Raw genomic sequence first — 16,480 nt, 5'->3', positions numbered from 1 at the left:
AAAAATAAAGAAAAAAAAAAAACACACACAAAAAAACCCCACTAAAGCTCACCACCAAAATCCCAAAACGAAAGTATCGACAAATCTATTTACAACAAACTATTTATTTACAACAAAACACCAAACTATTTACAACACGGGGGAGCTCGCGACCATGACACACTGAAACACAGGGTTTAAATACCTAGAGGGAGCAATCAGGAAAATGGACAACAAGAGGGAAACACAGCTGGGGCAACTCAGAACTGACGAGACAGGGAAACGTAATCTGAAAAGACTAAGATAACACAGACTTTCAAAGTAAAACAGGAAACACATAACAGTCACGCCAAAAACAACACACTGACAACACCGAAACGTAACAGTTCCCCCCACCCAAAAATCAAACATTTAACACCAAGTGAAAAGTTTGATCCAGACAGACGAAGCCGACGAAGGCTGGAGCGGTCCCTCGGACCCTCCAGCGAAGGCGGATGAAGGCTGGAGCGGTCCCACGGACCCTCCAGCGAAGGCGGATGAAGGCTGGAGCGGTCCCACGGACCCTCCAGCGACGACAAAGGCTGGGGCGGTCCCCGGACCCCCCAGCGAAGGCAATCCCGGACGAGCCCCCATATGTTACACCCCGGCCTAGGCAACTGGAGTGCAACACGAAAAAAGTAAAAATAAAGAAAAAAAAAAACACACACAAAAAAACCCCACTAAAGCTCACCACCAAAATCCCGAAACGAAAGTATCGACAAATCTATTTACAACAAACTATTTATTTACAACAAAACACCAAACTATTTACAACACGGGGGAGATCGCGACCATGACACACTGAAACACAGGGTTTAAATACCTAGAGGGAGCAATCAGGAAAATGGACAACAAGAGGGAAACACAGCTGGGGCAACTCAGAACTGACGAGACAGGGAAACGTAAACTGAAAAGACTAAGATAACACAGACTTTCAAAGTAAAACAGGAAACACATAACAGTCACGCCAAAAACAACACACTGACAACACCGAAACGTAACAAGGGGCACATGTAAACTACATAACAACAGTGCTAACCCCTCTGTCATCAGAATCAGAAAGGGTTTTATTGCCAAATGTTGAGCAGGTTTACAACATTAGGAAATTGCTGTGGTGCGTAGTGCAAACATACTGTCATAAACGCTTAAATAGATATAAAAATAAAAATAAGAATAAGAATTAAAAGTGCTAAGTAGATAGATATATACATGAGTGCAGGTGGTGATCAATGCCAAACATGGTTTGAAAACTGCTATTCACAAACGCTGTCCATCTAATCTGACTGAGCTGGAGCTGTTTTGCAAAGAAGAATGGGCAAGAATTTCAGTCTCTAGATGTGCAAAGCTGGTAGAGACAGACCCTAAAAGACTGGCAGCTGTAATTGCAGCAAAAGGTGGTTCTACAAAGTATTGACTCAGAGGGCTGAATAATTACGCACATCCCACTTTTCAGTTATTTATTTGTAAAAAATGTTTGGAATCATGTATGATTTTCGTTCCACTTCTCACGTCTACACCACTTTGTGTTAGTCTTTCACGTGGAATTCCAATAAAATTGATTCATGTTTGTGGCTTTAATGTGACAAAATGTGGAAAAGTTCAAGTGAGCCGAATACTTTTGCAAGCCACTGTATGTGTACCCTCTTCCCTTCAAGGCCAATTTTACTATACATCGTTTGTTGACTGGCAGACATATTAGGGCTCAAGGGATCTCTTTATTTCTTTTCATTTTCCACTCTTTCATCCGCTGATTGCTGTCTGCATTTCTATCATTTTTTTTGCTTTCCATTTCATCCCTCCTCCCCTGGACAGCTCAGTTGCACTTGTATTTTCCATCTTTTATGTTAACGGCTTACTGTTCTTCTGCTGGCTATAATGTGTTTCAAATATCTGAGCAATTTTTCATCCATACCGAAGAGAATTTCACTGGCCAGGCTGTGCAGCAGTGAAATAGAGTTGAACTTGACCTTGTGCTTCATTGAAAGAAATAAAGAGGAAGAGAACTAAAGAGATAAACTTACCAGCCACAGCTTTCTCGCTTTTTTAAAATGCTCGCTGCTAAGATTTCTGTCTCCAAACTGCATGAGAGTGTTTCCAGCTCTTGAACTTTAGTGCTGTAATGTTTGCAGAATGTGTTATTTGCATTTTAAGAACCTGTGCATTTACAAAGACATGCCTGATATAACAGATGTTTCTTCATGCTAGGATGTGTAGCTAGAAGAAAACGATTGAATCATGGTAGGCATATTTAAAATGAAATGCTGTATTTAATGAATGTAAAATGAGTTGCATCATTACGTTGTAACGCGGAACAGTGGACTACGATAGGGATAGAATAAAGCAAGAATGGCATGTCTGCTACTTATTTCCAACTACAAATGTCCAAGTAGAAAATAATGGTTATATTTTATAGTGTGTATTGTTTAGCATAATTTCAATTTCCGTTTGAATAATAGTTTGCCTACTCTAATTACAGTGACTGTGCCTGTGTTGGCCGATGCATGCCCAGTGAATAAAAGCAGAATTAGATTTTTTATTTCTCTGTAAATACAGATATTCGGTTGCTGCTAATAAAGCCACTTCTTTCATATTACTTGGAAAAAAATATTGTGGATGACAGTCATTTTTGTGAGGCCAAACCACGGGCATACAAAAAATCCTAACTGACTGTGAGATATAATTTAAAGCAATCTAAATTTATAATATGCAGTATATAATGAACATAGTGGTGGTCATGCCTGTGATATTTAATTGCACATACTGTAACAAAAAGGCCAAGCTTTTAATCCTGGAAGACTACAGAGCTAAATGGGAACATTTTGCCTCTCTTTGAAAAAGGGTATACAATATAGATTTAAAGGCAGAAAGATGGGCACACTAGTTTTGAAGATGGAGTTAAGTGCTAACACAGTGATACTTTGACTCGAAGTCATCCATAACTGAGTCTTAATAAAGTCACAGGGTGGGAGGAGGGAACTTTATATAGCACACTGCCAAGCATGAAGGACTGCATTAACATACACACTCACCGACAGCATAAACGGCCTTCACACACACGCATTCACACACACCTCACTCAAATCAATCCCTCTCTCTCACACTGTCAACACACACTAGCTGTGCACACCCAGCTCCGTCCTTATATCTGTCTGTCACAGACATACAACCTTGTGCCTGTGGGGTCAATAAATCTCCCCATTAGCATTGAGATGTCTTCATCAATAGTCAGTGTTGTGGAGCTACTGCTATGACTCTATTTCATGCCTGGCTTAATGCATATTTGACCTTGGTGAGTTTAACATGTACGCACACGTGCATGCGCCTACAGACGCATGCACACACACACACACACATGCAAAACAGCGAGTACTGAAAGGTACATACACATCCATTTACAGTATATAAAATTAAAATTATTTTGTCCTGAGCACGCATACCCAAATACGACCTTGTGAAAGACCTGCCCAGCAGCTTCAGTCTTCATTATTTAGTTTCTGGAAAACCTTAAAACTATTATTAAATTTAAAGTGAAACATTAACATGCACATAGTTATTTCAAGAAAACATATTCAAAACATGGCCATAAAAAACATAACGGAACACAGCCGACAAATCATTAAGTGCAAAAGATTCGTAAGGTGGGACTGAAGACAGCTATGAAGAGGGGAAAGGCAGTTGGTATAGATGACATACCTGTGGAGGCACAGAGATGTCTAGGAAAGAAGGCAGTGACTGTTTTGCCTGTCTGAAATAGAGATGTGGTGTTTTATTTGATAGTGTTGATAGAGAAATACAGAGAAAGTCAGATGGAGTTGCACTGTGTCTTTGAGGATCTAGAGAAAGTATATGATAGGGAAGAGAGGAACTGTGAGGAAGTGAGCAATGGCAGAGTATGTGAGGGTCGTGCAGGACACGTATGAGGACAGCAAGACAGTGGTGAGGTGTGTGGTTGGAGTAACAGATAGGTGTAAGGTGGGGGTGGGATAACATGGCTCTGCTCTGAGTCCCTTCTTGTTTGCTACGGTGATGGACAAGTTGACAGATGAGGTCAGGAAAGAGTCTCCATGGACTTTGATGTTTGCAGATGACACTGTGGTCTGTAATTAGAGTAGGGCACAGGTGGAAAAGGGTGGAGGTATGCACCTACGAAGAGGAATGAAATAGGGCTGGGCAAAACAATTATTTTCCTAATTGATGAATCTAGCGAATAATTTTTCAGTCCAATTCTATTTTGATTTGATTATCGATTATCTCCCCATTATTTGACTTGTATAGCAATTTCACATTTACTAACTTATGTATCTCAATGAAAAACACAAATTTCTTCATTTGAATACCTTTTAATAAAAACATTGCAAAATAAAGTTGTAGTAGTAGTACAATCTTATATTAGAGATAGCATTTAACAAGAAATGAAATGTGCAAACATATATAAAATTAGAAAAATTAAAAGCATCCATCCATCTTCATCCGCTTTATCCGAGGCCAGGTCGCGGGGGCAGCAGCCTAAGCAAAGAGGCCCAGACCTCCCTCTCCCCAGCCACCTCCTCCAGCTTATCCGGGGGAATACCAAGGCATTCCCAGGCCAGCCGAGAGATATAATCTCTCCAGCGCGAACCAAGCTCTTGCAACGGTTGTATAGGGATCGAATGGCCCGTAGCAATGGGCCAGACACCCCATACTCCCGCAACACCTCCCACAGGACACCCCGAGGGACACGGTCGAATGCCTTCTCCAAGTCCACAAAACACATGTAGACTGGTTGGGCAAACTCCCATGCACCCTCAAGTATCCTCGAGAGGATAAAGAGCTGGTCCAGTGTTCCGCGACCAGGACGAAAACCGCATTGTTCCTCCTGTATCCGAGGTTCGACTAGCGGATGAACTCTTCTTTCCAGCACCCTGGCATAGACTTTCCCAGGGAGGCTGAGGAGTGTGATCCCCCTGTAGTTGGAACAAACCCTCCGGTCCCCCTTCTTAAAGATGGGGACCACCACCCCGGTCTGCCAGTCCACAGGTACTGCCCCTGATCTCCACGCAACATTGCAGAGGCAACCAGGACAGCCCTACAACGTCCAGAGCCTTCAGGAACTCGGGGCGGACCTCATCAACACCAGGGGCTCTGCCACCAAGGAGTTGTTTAACTGCCTCAGTGACCTCGTCCCCGGAAATTGGCGGGTCATTCCCCTCATCCCCAGACTCTGCTTCCTCCTCGGAAGACGTGTCAGTGGGATTAAGGATGTCCTCGAAGTATTCCTTCCACCGCCTGACAATTTTCTCAGTCGACGTCAGCAGCGCTCTGCCAGCACTATACAATGTGCAGGTAGAGCACCGCTTTCCCCTCCTGAGACGCCTGACGGTTTGCCAGAATCTCTTCGAGGCAGTCCGAAAGTCTTTTTCCATGGCCTCTCCAAACTCCTCCCACACCCGAGTTTTTGCTTCAGCCACTGCCCGAGCCGCATTCCGCTTGGCCTGTCGATACCTGTCGGCTGCCTCCGGAGTCCCACAGGCTAACCAAGCCCGATAGGACTCCTTCTTCAGCCTGGTGGCTCCCTTCACCTCTGGTGTCCACCATTTGGTTCGGGGATTACTACCACGGCAGGCACCAACCACCTTGCGGCCGCAGCTCAATGCAGCAGCTTCGGCAATGGAGTGGCTGAACATGGTCCAGTCTCAATGTCCCCAGTCTCCCTCGGAATGCTGTTGAAGCTCTGCCGGAGGTGTGCGTTGAAGATCTCTCGGACTGGGGCCTCTGCTAGACGTTCCCAGCACACCCTCACTACGCGTTTAGGTGCACCAGGTCTGTCCAGCGTCCTCCCCCGCCACCTGATCCAACTCACCACCAGGTGGTGATCAGTTGACAGCTCAGCCCCTCTCTTTACCCGAGTGTCCAGAACATATGGTCGCAGGTCTGGTGATACGATTACAAAATCGATCATCGACCTACGGCCTAGAGTGTCCTGGTGCCACGTGCACTTATGGACACTTTTATGTTCGAACAGGGTGTTCGTTATGGCCAAATTGTGATTAGCACAGAAGTCCAATAACAAAGCACCGCTCGGGTTCAGATCAGGGAGGCCGTTCCTCCCAATCACGCCCCTCCAGGTCTCGCTGTCGTTACCCACGTGAGCATTGAAGTCTCCCAGCAGGACAACAGAGTCTCCACCTTCCACCTTCCTGCACCCCCCCCCCCCCCCCCCCAGGGACTCTAAGAAGGCTGGGTACTCCGAACTGCCACTCGGCGCATAAGCGCAGATGACAGTCAGGACCCATTCCCCGACCCTAGGGCGCAGGGAACAAACCCTCTCGTCCACCGGGAAAAACCCCAACGTACCGGCAGCAAGCCGAGGAGATATTAGAATATCCACCCCAGCCCGCCGCCTCTCACCAGGGGCAACTCCAGACTGAGACAGAGTCCAGCCCCTCTCCAGGAGACTGGTTCCAGAGCCCGAGCCATGCATAGAGGTGAGCCCGACTATTTCTAGCCGGTACCTCTCAACCTCACGCACTAACTCAGGCTCCTTCCCCACCAGAGAGGTGACATTCCATGTCCCTATTGCCAGTCCGCCAGGGCCTCCGCTCCTGGCCGCCACCCGGCACACAATGCACCCAACCCCTATGGCGCCTCCTGCGGGTGGTGGGCCTGCGGGAGGATGGGCCCATGTCTCCTGTTCGGGCTGTGCTCCTCTTCGGGCTGTGCCCGGCCGGGCCCCATGGACTAAGGCCCGGCCACCAGACGCTCGCCCTCGGGTACCCTCCCCGGGCCTGGCTCCAGGGCGTGGCCCCGGTAACCCTATCCCGTACAGGGTAAACTGTTCCCTCGATATTCTTTTCATAAGGGTCTTCTGAATCGCTCTTTGTCTGGTCCCTCACCCAGGACCAATTTGCCATGGGAGACCCTACCAGGGGGCAAAAGTCCCCAGACAACATAGCCCCTGGGATCTCTGGGACACACAAACCCCTCCACCACGATAAGGTAGCGATTCAAGGAGGAGCAAAACATTTAAAATAATTAGCAGCAATGGTGTCTTTAAACAAACAAAATGTAACATTCACTTTGCTTTCTGAAAAAAAGTGCTCTTCATTCACAAACAAAATCCATTTTGTTGCAGTTTTTCACGTTTGTTTCGTGTTGCCGCTACTCGCTGCCGCCATGTCTGTTTTGAAAGTGACGACGCATCGACGCACATTTTTTTACGTCGACGTATTTTACGTGTCGACGTAATCGATTACATTGACGCGTCGTCCCAGCCCTAGAATGAAAGTCAATAGAAGGAAAGAGCAAGAAAGAATATATGTGTGTGAATGGGAAAGAGACGAGTGGAAATGTGCACATGCAAAAAATAAAGTCAAGGCAAATGAGTGTCAATACTTGGGGTCAACCGTCCAAAGCAACTGACAAGAGAGGTGAAGAAGGTTGCTAGGCAGGATGGAGTAGGTAGAGAGGTTATTTGGGGTTATTTTGGGGTTGAGAGTGAAAGTGAAGTTTTACAAGATGGTAGAGAGACACGTAATCATTTATGGTTTTGGGACAGTGGCACTAATAGAGTTGAAAACTTAGTATATCAGACCGAGATGGGTTGTACATGTGCAGAGAAGGGAAAGTGGATATAATGAACAAAAATGTTGCATATGGAGCTGCCAGGTAGGACAAGAAGAGCAAGGCTTCAAAGCAGGCTGCTGGTTGTAGAGGATATGCAGAGGGCTGGTGTGACAGAGAGGATGGTAGGGATAGGATGATGGAGGAAGATGAGCTGCTGTGTTGACCCCTAAAGGGAGCAGCCAGAAAAAGAAGAGTCATGCCGTTTCACATTACAACCCACAAAAGTGAGACAGAACAGTTGAGACTGAAAGTATCGGCATATAAGCCATGTTACCCCATCACTCAACAAAATGTTTATTTATTAAAGCTATGGTGAGAAGATATCACAGCTCAGATAATCTGACACAGACGTCACACAACAAATTCAGTTTCTTTCTTCTCTTTTTTTCATACTGTCCTTTACTCCTCTCACTATTGCTTTTTACTCAGTATACATGCAACCCCAATTCCAAAAAATCAGGACAGTGGGAAACATAAATCGAGATGTGTTGTTACCATCAAATTTACAATGAGCAAGTACTTTTCACGAAATAGTAAAATGCCACAGTTGAAACATCTGATACGTTTTGTGTATTTATGAAATTTGCTGATTTTTACGTTCTGTTTTTATTCAACCATCCAAACGTTTCCTGAGTTGGGTTTGCAGATAGTCTTCTCTCTTTGCTCCCTCTTTTGGTGTCTTTCTGTTTTGTCCATTTGTAAATTTTCCCTTAGAGAAAATATCACGTTTTACTTGGTTGGCTGAGGTGCAAAAGGTGACTTGTACAGCTCTAAAAAGAGGAAGTAACTGCTGAAAACAAATAAAGGTTCTATTAAGTAGTCACACCGGAGCATTCTGCTTGTTTATTCTAGTGAAAAATGAATACAACAGCTATGTTTTAGGTTCCCACATCCTTGCAGATGTATTATGCCCAACCTGAAAATATAAATTGTTTGTTTTTTTGTTCCAGTCACAGCTCAGTCCCCTGAACTCTCATTTATCCCTCCACCTGTGCTCACTATTAGACACCACACATTCATCCAATGAATTCTGTCATTACCCCTAATGAGAACAGATGTTCAATTTAAGTGTCCTAGCATTCTGTTCACCAATTAGGGATAAGTTACTTAACACCTTTACTTCATAACATGTCACTTAAAGGAGGAATGATTGTTTTTTTAAGTGTCTACATATGGTACAGGGCAGAATGTCTGTACTTGGTGTAAATGTTGCTAATATCTCTGCCCGTCTCACTTCCATCTATGGCTCTCTCTCTCTAACAGATAGTAGCCAGCCTTCCCTTTCCCAGCCCTCTTTGACCCTGCAGAGTTTTCCCTATGGAGGATGCGAGTCGGTGGAGATCTCCTACCAGAGTGGTATGTGGACTGTTTTAAATAGTCCCTCAGTTAGGTGGTCCCTTTCTTTGTTTGGAGGTATAACATTGACATATCAGGTAAATACAGAAAAAAAATGTTTTCACAGCCACCTACATATTTGACAATTTGTAAAACGTACTATATATCTCAGATTTGAAAAAGAAAAAAGGAGGAAAAAACATTGCAGTCATGTAGTCGTCTAGGAGTTAAAGAGTTCTGTGTGTTCTGTTTAGTTTTTTTGAGTAAGTTTTTGTTCATTGAGCAAATTTAGGGTAATTTAGAGAATGGATCGGAATTTCTCAGAATCAGAATGAATGAACTTCATAAAGAGGGAAATGCAATTTGGTAGAACAAGTTTCAGGATCCTTGCATTAATCCATTCATCCACCCACCCACTCACCTTCCCACGTACTTGTTATTCATCTTTGTGTTTATGCACTCATTTTTCTCTCTCTCTGTAAAACGTTTCTGTTCCTGCAGGTCAGTTCCAAGCAGGCCAGTTTCAACCAGCTATTCGAGTAGCAGACCTCCTCCAACACATCACCCAGATGAAATGTGGCCAAGGCTATGGTTTTAAGGAGGAATATGAGGTGAACACACATACGCACAGGAACTTACTGAGAGTGACAGTAATGCTTCTAGTAGTAATAATGTCAAAGGTCATAGCTATAGCTTAGCAGTAGCAGTTTAGCAGTAAATTGGAAATATGAGTGGCCTCATTTGCAAAAGTAGTCTGAAATGTTCTCTCACTGTTGTTGCTGCCAAGTTGTGTGACAACTGTGTGTTGGTCTTTTTTTGTTCCTGAATAAGAGTGTGAGATTGAATTTAGTTTAATGCAAAGGCAAGTTATCAATTATTAACTCTTCATCTCATCAATATTTGAAAATTGAACAAGCAGACGCTGTAGTAAACTTTTTTCTTTGCATTTGCTGCTGCTTTTCTTTTTAATTAGTTTTTTCTGTTTTTTTTACTTAGCGAAAACCAATGCCTAATCTTTTCTCTTACATTTTCAGCAAGTTTTTCTTTAGTTTTCTTTTACTCAAACTATCAGTCTTTCCTTTATTGCTCTGCTTTGAAATACCATCCATGCTTTAATTTTTAGCATTTTCTTTCACTTCTGTTCCTCACTTTTTGCCATCAATTCTCTTTTAATGACATTCTGTTGTGCGGTCTCTTCATACACGAGTGGAGCATTATCTGTCTGTCTCTGCCGACTGTTTGTTTAGAGCACAGTTTATCACATATAGACATTTTCATAATCATTCTTTGTCACTGGCGCTCTGCCATACCCTCATTTTACTCCCAAATCCAGATTCTCAGATTTCATTCATTTATTCCACTACCAATCTATTCTTCCTTACTGTCTTTATTTTATTTTCCCTTCATTTGCCTCATCTCTGTCACTAGAAATAAATCTTTGAAAAGGCATGAGAGAGACTCTATTTTTCCTCTATCTCCTTCAACCTCCCACTCTCATAAGAATGAATATTTTCTATTACTGACTCTGCTTGCGTGTTGAAAATTGTCCCTCCGTGATACCGTACGTTATATTTTCATTTGCTTCCTGTCATTTTGGTTTAAACCCACTGATACGTTTCAGGGGAGAGCAAATGTGATTTATTGTTGAATGTGTGTATGCCTCTGTGTGTGTGCATTAGAGCGAGAGAGAGGGAGAGAGAGAAAAAGAGCTGATAGCTACCAGGTCTATCTATTTAATCTCAGAGATTAAAAGGAGACACTAGACAGCATAGAGGGCCCCACCTCTAACTTTTTCAGTCATTTCATCAGATTTTGAGGTAGTTTTAAAAGACAATGTACCATTTAATGTATGTTTCATGTTATTTAAATGTCACAACAACTTTAGTCCTGTCAATCCTATGGTTAATCAAAACTTATATATAAGTAACGTCAACACCCTCTTCTATCATTCCCTGTCCTTTCACCCGCAACCGTATAGTGTCTATAGCAAATTGAGTTTTCTAGAGGAAGCTACTAAACCCAGACAATTTCTCTCCAGCTGTCTCCAGTATTTTGGGTGTGCGTGTGTTTGTGTGTGTGTCCGTGTACGCGTGTGTCTTCATCTGTCACCGCAACCCATATGGAGCTTTCCTGTCCTTGTCTCTGCATGCGGTGTGACCTCCATTGTTGAAACCCATTAACCCCACTAACACCAACAGAAGCCACACTGTCAACATTTAGCTCCTCACTGGGATTACACCTTTTACTTCTAAAGTAATATTCCACATTGTTTGACACCTCATAGGGTGGACGAGTTAAGTAGCCATTATATCATTACCCTTCATGTGATGCAGTCCAAAAATATATAGTGCCCCTATTTCGGTGGAGAGTTTTTGGATGATGCAGATCAAAAGTGTAAATAATTAATTCCACCGTAATTATATTGTAAATGGAATATTTTATTTAATTGAACTCTTACTGCAGAAAAACCTAAAGCACCCACTCAGCAGTGCAAAGAGACTGTGTGTGTGGTCCACCCACTCAGTGATTTTATACAAAATGCTAATAATCCCAATCAGCAATATAATTCAAATAAGAAGAGTCTGATTAAAACTGTGTTATGTTTTCAGGTCAAGAAAATACAGCCAACCCACACCTCATGCAAATGTTCTCTCTCTCTTACACAGGCACACACGCACAATCTCACTCTCTTGCTCTCACATGGTATCACACATGGAGCTTCTAACTAACATTAGGACGACACAATTTTCTGTCTTTTTGGTAAATAAACATGAACTATGCAACAGTGGAAAGTCCTACTTACAGTCCACACACACACGCATTCTCACACGCATGCACAGACACACATATTGGACTCAGACGCATATGCCACTTGAAACAATCCATTTTCTGCTTGACTGAGCAACAAGTTTAGGTGTTTGTCTTTCTGTCACAATGTGTTTGTATTGTCTAGTTTGTGTGTGTGTGTGTGTGTGTGTGTGTGTGTGTGTGTGTGTGTGTGTGTGTGTATGTGCATGTCTGTGTATATAGGTCATAACGCTGTTCAAAAGTGAATGCTGTTGTCTGTTCTTAAGCTGTTAATGGACTAAAAAAGGACTGTCCTCTTGTCCCTGTAGTGAGAATGTGTGTTTGTGTGCCCATATGAATGAGCAGTACTAAAATAGTTCAGTGTCCATATGGCAGCCTTTGGGAGTTGGGGTTTGGTTGCTTAATGCAAACTTGAGAGTGATCTTATACATGTGCACGCACAGACACAGGCACACACACACACATTTTCAATAAATCATAGTACACATTCACACATACAAATATTTCAACGAATCTGTGCATAGACAAATGAGTAATGAGAATGCACAAATGCAATGACAAGCACACCCACACACACATACACATTTTGTCCTTGCCATGTTTGTAAGGTTTGTCACATAGGCCAGTATCACAGCAGGGAGTAAGAACAATCTGTCTTCTCTCCTCCAGCAAAGGGCTGAAAGGATAATGTCTTTCAGACCAAAGCAGCAGAACAATGAACTCAAAGTTTTTGTCTTTTTCAGCTTTTCTTCTATTTACCTGTGCATTTTGATTTCAAATATTTAAAAAAAAATCCAAAAACAAATAAAAAAAACATCTTCCCTCTTCTGTAAAGTTGAAGCTTGCTGGTAGTTGCCTTTTTTAATTCAGTGTAGGAATTTAAGCAGATTACCCCTGCCAGTAAAGCTGGAATGAGGTTATGTTTTCAATCCTGTCTGTTGGTCTGTTGATTAGATATCTCATATTTAGCTGAAATTTGGCAGAACAGTTACCTGGCTAAAGTAGTGATCCAGTTGGGATGGATAAATCTGGGATTATGCCATTAGAAAATATCTAACCAGAAGTTCTGTGGAAAGTCTAACTTTTTACATCCAGGTTGACAAATAATAATCACTGCCTTTATCCTTTTTTTCTGTGAGAGTGTAGTTATGTTTAAGCCACGGACTGTTGATTGTCTTTTCATTCATATTCATATTTATTTTACTGTTTCAACTTCTGCCAGCCCATGTGTCAGTATACAAGCTCTAGGCATCAGACCATATGTGCTTGCATATTTCTGTGTGTTCATACTCGAATATGAAACTATTTGTGTGTGTGTGTGTGTGTGTGTGTGTGTGTGTGTGTGTGTGTGTGTGTGTGTCTGTCTGTCTGTCTGTCTGCACATGCATGTGGACATGTGTATGTTTAGGCCCTGGCAGAGGGACAGACAGCACCCTGGGAAACAGCCAAGAAGGATGAGAACCGCAACAAGAATCGCTATGGCAACATCATCGCTTGTGAGTACTGCAATGACAGGAATGAATACTCCTGCAGTACTTTTTGCTGAATGTGGCTGTGTTACGCATTTAGTAAAGTTTGAACTGTAATCTGGCCTTGTGAGGTTTAGTGTGGTTTATTTTAGTCTTTATTTGATACTGCTTATTTTAATTTATTTATTTTAGCCATTTTTACCTTGGTGTTTGTTTTGACTGACTAATTTGGTTTGAATATTGGCTTAAATATGTAACCGTCTCTTCAGTTGGATTTTTCTACAGTACAAATATGTTTCTCCGTTAACTGTCCAGCCTGAAGCTTCACATTAGTTTGGTGTGCTGTGTTTCATTTGTAACCACAGGATTTCATTTATGAACCATTTGGTAAAATACAAATATCAAGCATTCAACCTTGCGGCTCCACCTCACACACCTTGCTCACACTCATACACGTGTCCTCCAGTGCATTTCAGAGCAGATCTCTGCTACTTGCGCACTTGTAAAGTGTATAATAATAATAATAATAATAATAATGATCATAATAAATTCTGCATGATGGCATTTTGGTTTCGGTTTGTTTAATAAGCAAGCATATGTATTGCTTTGTTTTTTTGCATTCCATCAATTTTTCTCTCTGCTCGCCCACCAGAACCCTCTCTGTGGTATAAGAGCACCTGATTTATAAATTAAGCCCTGAGTAATAATATGAATTCTATGAAATCAGATAAAAAAAAGTACACACTGCTGTACATACAGCACCACAGTGACTTGTGACAGAGAGTTTTACAATACCAATTACAATACCAGTTAGATACCAGTAAATATAAATACATGGTGATGAAGGAGACTATTGTTAATATTTATATTTCCCAGAACTTCATAAGTCATATTTTCAGGGGTAACTTGCAGAGGAGCCAGGTTTCTATGGGCCCCCTGTAGTTCCCACTTTGGGAAGTGGTCTCCTGTGATTGCTTTTGGATTGGCTCATATGCACGCATTAAACAAAAATAGAAACAAAACATCTGAACAAATAGTTGTCTCTGTGAAACTAATTGCATTGAGTGTGCTTGATGTATTAAAGCATTGCCACAAAATTCTCTTCCCTCTATGGCTGCTGTGAGGTTCTGTTTGTAGCTGAAATGCATCATCATCAAAACTGTTTGAATAACATCAATAGCAAGTTTTCATTATATTTAAAATTATTAGGAAGACAAACAGGTACAAAAATATGCTGCAGCATGAAGGAGGACACCCTCCTTTAGCTGCAGAACTCAAGTCCATATTTATGGGGCTCCATATGCCCTTAAAGTGTCCTTTACCTTTTTTGAAATTCAATTCAGTTTTATTTTCATTGTGCCAACTCACAACAACAGTCATCTCACGGAGCTTTATATTTTAAAGACGCTACAATAATATAAAGAAACCTCAACAATCAGAAAATCAGACCTATGAACAAGTATTCCTCACTCCACCAAACTTTGGGTATGTCATCGATGGAATGGATGATAATGGATGGAATTATCTGGTGACTTGGTTTTGAACTGGGCTTTGAAAGATGTCCACTTGGGACAACACACTGACCAGACCACTTTTAAGAAATGCTACTAATGATACGCTACTGCAATTATACTGAAACATTGATCTCTGACAGCAGAACCATTTAAATTAATGGGGGAATGAAGACAAAAACAAAAAACTCAAGACTGCATGTTAATATAGGACTTCAACTTTATTTTTTTTATTTTTTTTTTCAGCATCTGCTTCGCCAAAAAAAAAAAAAGATTTGGAAAAAAAAGATGGTTTTTTGTGTAAACCAATATCAGATTTATCAGTCACATACTTAGTTTCTCTGGTCAGGCAGAACAATCTTCTTGGATTCTTAGCATGTCTTTTTTAAACTCAACATTTATGATAGCTTTTTTATTTTTTTATTATATTTTTTTGGTCACCTTTGTCAGTGTCTGGATGCGACATAGCTTGATTATAAATGAAAGCGCTTGCTAGCCTTGCAACATTTATGCCTTTCTAACACTATTAAGATCAATCTCTTGGAAGAAGGCAGTGTTACACTGGCACTTTCACCATTTTAAAATATATGATATTGTAAGCATGTCCCTTATTTTACTTGTGTCATTTTGTTTTGTTCAGAATTTCCAAATAACACAACATGAAACCATTGCAAGTGCTGCTATCTTGTTATCATTGCAATAATAAAGCGAAAGGATAATAAACTCACTATTGGTGCTTTTCTTTTGTTGGATGCTCTTGCTCATGTATGCTAAATTATTGGGGAAAGGCTTATAATCTTTAAAAGAAAAAAAATTAATTTAGAATTTTGATTTTAAGTTTATGCAGAAAGAATCCTTGATGATCAAAGCCACCAGCCCCTATTTTATTCAGAGAGAAGGTTTTTTTTTTTCTTAACATTCACTTTGGAGCGTAGACATAGTGCTGTAATGATATTCAGATTGGGGACCATACGATATGTAACGTAAATGTGATTGTGTTTGGTCATTAGAGTTAGCATGTGAATGTGTGTGCATGAATGATGTTTGTCTGATTGGATGTTCTGTAGAGGAGTGTTTGTGTGCTTGCTGGTTAAATTGTACATTGCAACCTCAGACCTCTATTAGGTTTGAACAAGAGAAGCATATTGTTTGGCTAAAGTTTTAATAAGCTCCTTATGGGTGTGTATCTACATGTTTTAGCATGTGTAGCTTTGCCTTACCCACATGGCCAGTATGATCCAGAAGATTATTTTTGAAAATCTAAGTGTGTGTGTGTGTGTGTGTGTGTGTGTGTGTGTGTGTGTGTGTGTGTGTTGGCCACTTAGATCAGTGTGCACGTACATATCTCATTACAGGGGTTTAGATGTCAAGGCAAAGACACTGTTGTAACCTGAAGGCTTTAAAATGAAACACTGTGCTGAAATGAAATAGCCTGTCAAGGACTTGATAGCCAACAGGAATTATGATAAATTTGCTATTAGTATAAATCCTTTAATTACAAGGACCTAGTAATGGAAACTGTCCATCTTGCTTTCTGTGATTATACAAAGGCTCATTTTCTTGGGAAAATGTTTCAAAAGGCCGTAGGGGAAATGACTTTTTTCTGTATCTTTATGAGAACAAGGAATGTGTTGAGAGACAGAATAACTGGCTAACGATCAAACTTTAAAAACGAGTAAAAGGTTCTTCCATCATTTTAAACTTTGACTTGCCTTCTGAAACCAATTATTTGCATTT

At 41.4% G+C, this 16,480-nt stretch overlaps 1 protein-coding gene across 1 annotated transcript in view; it reads left to right on the top strand.

Annotated features, from left to right (window-relative positions):
• ptprt (protein tyrosine phosphatase receptor type T) overlaps positions 1–16,480 on the top strand; it is a 317,310-nt gene that overhangs the window by 258,395 nt on the left and 42,435 nt on the right. Inside the window, exons 22-24 of the mRNA XM_085353386.1 lie at positions 8,884–8,976; positions 9,457–9,566; positions 13,172–13,259. Coding sequence (XP_085209512.1) covers positions 8,884–8,976; positions 9,457–9,566; positions 13,172–13,259 — 291 coding nt within the window. The remainder of the gene's footprint in view (positions 1–8,883; positions 8,977–9,456; positions 9,567–13,171; positions 13,260–16,480) is intronic.

Source organism: Diplotaxodon limnothrissa, linkage group LG5, assembly GCF_057381915.1.
Source record: "Diplotaxodon limnothrissa isolate DT_005_m linkage group LG5, D_limnothrissa_male_GT1.1, whole genome shotgun sequence".
Classification (NCBI taxonomy): Eukaryota; Metazoa; Chordata; class Actinopteri; order Cichliformes; family Cichlidae; genus Diplotaxodon; species Diplotaxodon limnothrissa.
Note: the sequence above shows the minus strand (reverse complement) of the source record. Positions and strands in the feature narration are given on the sequence as shown.